The 5408-nt window shown below is 40.0% G+C and overlaps 1 protein-coding gene across 1 annotated transcript; it reads right to left on the reverse strand.

Annotated features, from left to right (window-relative positions):
• Window positions 1–3175: 3175 nt before the first annotated feature.
• LOC117340426 lies at window positions 3176–4186 on the reverse strand. Its single transcript, XM_033902188.1, has one exon. The coding sequence runs from the start codon at window positions 4184–4186 to the stop codon at window positions 3176–3178; it is 1011 nt and encodes a 336-aa protein (XP_033758079.1).
• Window positions 4187–5408: the final 1222 nt, after the last annotated feature.

A 5408-nucleotide genomic window follows, 5' to 3' on the forward strand; every position in this document is an offset into this window, starting at 1 on the left:
TCGGCTGCAGTACCCATGTTATCAGCGGGTGAATACTAGTTAGATAACATTATAACAGTCGTGACTCACGAGCATGTATTATTGACACGAGCGTGTATTATTGGCAAATACTGTAAACGTACTTATTTTAGCGCAGTCAAATTTTAGCGCAAACACGGAAAATTGTAAAATATGATTTATTAGCGTGGACGTGAATTAGCGCAGTCGTCCCGACTACGCTAAAAAAATCCGGAAAATATTTCAGTTCTAAAATTAGGCACCGACGAAACAGGCAAGCACTGACAGACGACCCGTGTTCTAAAATTAGACATCGACTAAACATACGACCACTGATAGATGTATGAATAGACGACCCGTGTTCTACAGGTAAGTCACTAGTGAACTGTTTTCATTTAAATTACATGTGAGTTGTAGTTGTTATGTTATTTATTAACTTCCCAAAGCCGATTTCAGTATTCTGAATTTCACCATGTTGAAAAGATGGTTAGTGTCGGCTGTCAATTCCCCACCGCCATCGGCAACTTTATCAGAGGTGTTGGTATTTAATAAAAGTTGAGCTTACAGAGAGTATTTTTTGTGATTAGTCTAAACAAACATTTTATCCAGCTATTGGGCTGTCCTACGACTTCAATAGGGCATATCAGGTATTACCTGTGTTGGATATATTCCCCCTGTTTGATACCAATGGAATATTCTAGCTACATTGTAGTAGTGGTATCGACAAATGATGGCCGCCGGCTTGCATTGACTACCGTTATACGTTAGTACACTTGTGTAAATATTCAGTTTTAAATTCAAAATTTTAGCGCTGTACAAGAATTAGCGCTCCACAAAGAGCGCGAAAAGCGCTAAAATTAAACTACCGCTAAAATAAGTACGTTTACAGTAATACACGGTTTTCAACCAATCGAAATTGGCGTTGCATAGGAAACATGGTAGAATAAATGACAATATTTCCTGTGTACGAAATGCATACGTGTGGCGAGCAAGTGTTTGCTTTTAAATAGTAGACAAGGAAGAAATTCCCCAATTGTTTAGGGGCTCACTTTTAGTCGCCCTCAACGTGCAGTGGGATACAGCGGGCATTTTAGGGCTTTTCATTGTCCCCTGAACAGACGAGAAAGGAGAAACCGAACATCGACTTTGCAAGTGGGCCCAGCAATTAATTGCCTCTTGCGACATGCACGGGATACAGCAGGCATATTTCTTCCCCGCTCCAACACTGGTGAAATTAAAGATGGACGAATGTCGGCCAATTAGTCATTAGTTTTACCTATCAGTATCGAAATGGAATGCGAAAAACAAAGGATCAAAGGGAGCGTGTATGTAAGTAAAATCATTTCAGAACTTTGCAAGAAATAATAATAGACTCCAACTGTCAAAATCAAGGATGACGGCCACCTGATCAAAATCTAAACTAATAGGATACGAAAACAGTTACGAACACCTTTGTGAAACGCACTTACGAACTTCGTAAGTTTTGCGGAACTTTTTCGTAAGTTACGCAGCTTTGTGAAACGATACCCTTAACGTTATTGATTTGAACAAACAAAACAAACCCTTGCAACAAAATTCATGTTACTTATCACCTGGTTATTAAACTCATTATTTGTCCGCCCTTCCTATGTTTTGCTTGTCTGTTACCTTTTAATGAACCCATTGTTATTCACACTAATAATAAAATATCTACTAAATTTTTAAGTCATAAAACACAATAAAAGAAATACTTTCATGAAATAAAACTTATCTGAAACCCCGGCAATGATAAGAGATATGATTTAGACAAACATATTCTTTTAAATAGTATTAAACGGATCAAAACATCTGTACCGATGTGATTTATATTACCTACCTTGTCATCTAGATATAAGCTGAAGACCCAAGTCTAATGCCCAATATCAACTTGATACGCGGTTATTTAACTATGTAATTTAGATAACAGGTGACATACAGTGTACCAGATTTAAAAAATATAGTCCAAGCTCGACAAATGTATTCCTACGCCGGACTTGATTTAGTTCATTAAAAAATGACTCGAGTTAACTGTGGTAGGTTCATTGAGTCTGAATTAAGTGGAAATATAAATATTTAACGATGAATCGTGTATTGTTGTAGGATATACAACGAGGATATTTTGCGATTAAATTAATAACGAAGGCCGCAGGCCTGAGTTATTAATTAAAATTGCAAAATATCCGAGTCCGAGTTGTATATCCTGCAAGAATACACGATTCAAAGTTGATTATTTCTATTCTGCCATGTACTGTTTAGTTCTGAGATCTGAGAAAAACAGCAAAGAAACCCCGAGAAAACCTTGTAATTTATTTCTTGAGTATTGCATTATTTGCTGATGAAATATACAGGCAACGCAGTACTACGATCAAGAGCATCTATCATATGGCATTGATTTTGAAAATTAAAAAAAAAAAAAAAAAAAGGAAATAAAGGGGAGCCTCCGTAGGATTCGAACTCGCGTCACGATAAAAAATCATCGAAAGACTAACCAATTAGCCCACTCGGCTATATTAACCTTTTATGGCATGGGTGAATATTAGATAAATAAAATTGTAAAAGCCGTACCGTCTATTATTGGCACGAGCGTGGGTTATTGGAAAATAATACATGGTTTTAAACCAATCAAAACTGGCGTTGCATAGCAAACATGGTAGAATACCCCATATTTACTTCCGGCACTTCCGGCACTTCCGGTTATTACAAATAACGGACTGACAATACTAAAGATACGGAACGAATTATAAGTATATAACATTACACAATGTTATAGATACTACATCCCTCCTTTTTTCCATAGATATAAGATCTACAATAACAGATTATCATTATTATTATTTTTTTTATTTTCTTTAACATTCTAATTATTGTCCATTGTCCTTGAAAAATGTTCATATTGAAAATTAAGACACTACTGAATATGTCTATACAACTACAAACTCTAAACTGAACCTAAAGTCACATTATACATGTTAGAAGTCTTTCCTAAGAATATTGACTAGAACTTTCAGCTATCTGACTGTTATTGACACACTTGTACTAAAATGAACTAACAATAACTAAACTAACAAGAACAAAAGGAACCTCATGGTCCCATATGGCATGCAGGGGATTATTGTGCCCCAAATACACAGCAGTGCCATATTATTTACACTACCTAATATTAACAAACATAGTCTTTGGGATACTGAGGCTTCTTTCCTTCACGCCTTGGTCTACCAACTCTTGTACTAGGCTGATCAGGCGGTGGGGACACCTCAGGCTGGCGAGCTGATCTCGGCTCCACATATGGACTGGTTGGATTTTTATGTTGATCTTCCATAGCTTCCTCCTCAGGGTGGATTTCGCGTGGTTTGAAATCAACCTTTTTGAACCTAGACACGTTTCGTGTGATGTTGCCCGATACAGTTACCATTGGCCCTTTCTTGTTTGTCACCATACGCGGGGTTGGGTCGTACACAGTTGAAAGTTTATTTTCTTTAAACTCATTCTTCACCATCACTGTATCCCCAACTGATATGTCTCTGTGATGGACACGGTTTCTGTTGTCTGCATAGGACGAAGCACGATATTTGGTTTGACTGTCGTTCCTCCTGACCTGTTCATCTACCAATGGCTCAGCTGGCTTTTGTCGTTTAACCGATACTTCTGGTAATTGAGTCTTCGGTTCGAGTGAAAACATCAGACGGTATGGGCTGCATTCTGTCGATGTATGCGGTGTCGCGCGATACTGACGGAGAAATTGGACTAGTTCCTGCTTCCAGTTCTTCGATACAATATAAGCAGCCCTTATGACCTTCATCAATGGCTTGATGATAGATTCTGCTTGAGCATTAGCTCTTGGCCACCTTGGTGTAGCGCGTCTATGCTCAAAACCCATGTGACTGGCGTATTTACTGAAGGCATGTGAATTAAACGGACATCCGTTGTCGCTCTTAATCACACACGGTGTTCCAAACATTCCCAAAACCTTATCAAGTACAGGGATGGTTGCATTTGCCGAAACAGATTTTACAGTCTCTACAACAGGGTACCACGAATATTCGTCGATGATAACTAACAAGTAGTCCCCTGTGTTTAACGATCCACAGAAATCCATACTGAGATTCCACCATGGCCCAGACGGCAACTCGGACTTATGGAGTGGTTCCATGCTCCTCGGCTCTGGTGTCATGGCTTGACAGGGGAGACATTCCTTGATGGCTCTTTCAACCCTACTGTCCTATATTAGGAAACCATACCTTTGACCGTATGAATGACTTCGTGCGCGTGATACCTTGATGTCCCTCATGTGCAAGGCGTATCGCTCTATCGCGAGTTTAGAGGGTATAACTATTCTGGAGTCACGAAGTAGGATGTTTTCAGAATAGATAGTTAACTCGTCCTTCACACTCCTCAGAGCGGTCAACTCCTCCATGTTGACGGTGTCATCATGATTCTCCATAGTTTTCAACATGTACCCTCTCCCACTCCTCTCAAGCTCTATTGCTGTACATAGGGTCTTGTCCTCGAGTGTACCTCTTTTTACCTCCTCCAGAGTTATCGCCCCTGGGAGAGATTCTGATGCAATGAAGTTCACATATCTCTCTGCCATATCCTGCTCTCGCGACGTGCTGTCCTTGGAGGTTACGGGATGTCGCGACATATAATCTGCAATGTTCTTTTCCCCTGGCAGGTACTTGATAGTGTACTTGTATGGCTGTAACCTAAGTCCCCATCGTTCTACTCTTGACCGTCCAAAGATAAAAATATCATCAGAAATGTTTTTCGCTCCACCGATACCTTGTATCACTTGTCGGATAGTCTCTTGGAATACCTCGGACGCAGAGGATATACCAAAGTTAAGGCGTTTGTATCTGTATATTCCAAGATGAGTACTAAAAGTGGTTATGTATCTGGATTCTGGGTCAGGCTCCAGCTGGTGATATCCGCTTGTAAGATCGAGCTTACTGAACACTGTGGCGCCATTTAGATTATGTATAATCTCATCTATGGTAGGTAGGACATGGCGTTCACGCTGAATGGCCTTGTTAGCCTCTCTCAAGTCTACGCATAGCCTAATTTTGTCCGGGTCCTTTTTCGATGGTGTGACTATTGGGGAAATCCAGGGTGTCTGTGTACCCTCTACTTTCTCTATAATATCTTCATCCACCAGTTTGTCAATCTTGTTCTTGACTTTACCCCGGAGATGGAACGGTGTGCGTCGATGTCGTTGAGCTACCGGTGGTACACTTTGGTCAATGTGTAATCTCACCTGTGTTCCTTTCAACTTTCCAATACCTTTGAAAATTCCAGGGAATCCATTCTCCACATGTTTGTCCTCTGTAACCTCACTAACAACGTGGATCAGTGACAGTTTTCGGGCTGATGGGTATCCTATGATGGATCCTTGTCTG

The sequence above is a fragment of the Pecten maximus genome, chromosome 13, assembly GCF_902652985.1.
Source record: "Pecten maximus chromosome 13, xPecMax1.1, whole genome shotgun sequence".
In the NCBI taxonomy this organism is placed as follows: Eukaryota; Metazoa; Mollusca; class Bivalvia; order Pectinida; family Pectinidae; genus Pecten; species Pecten maximus.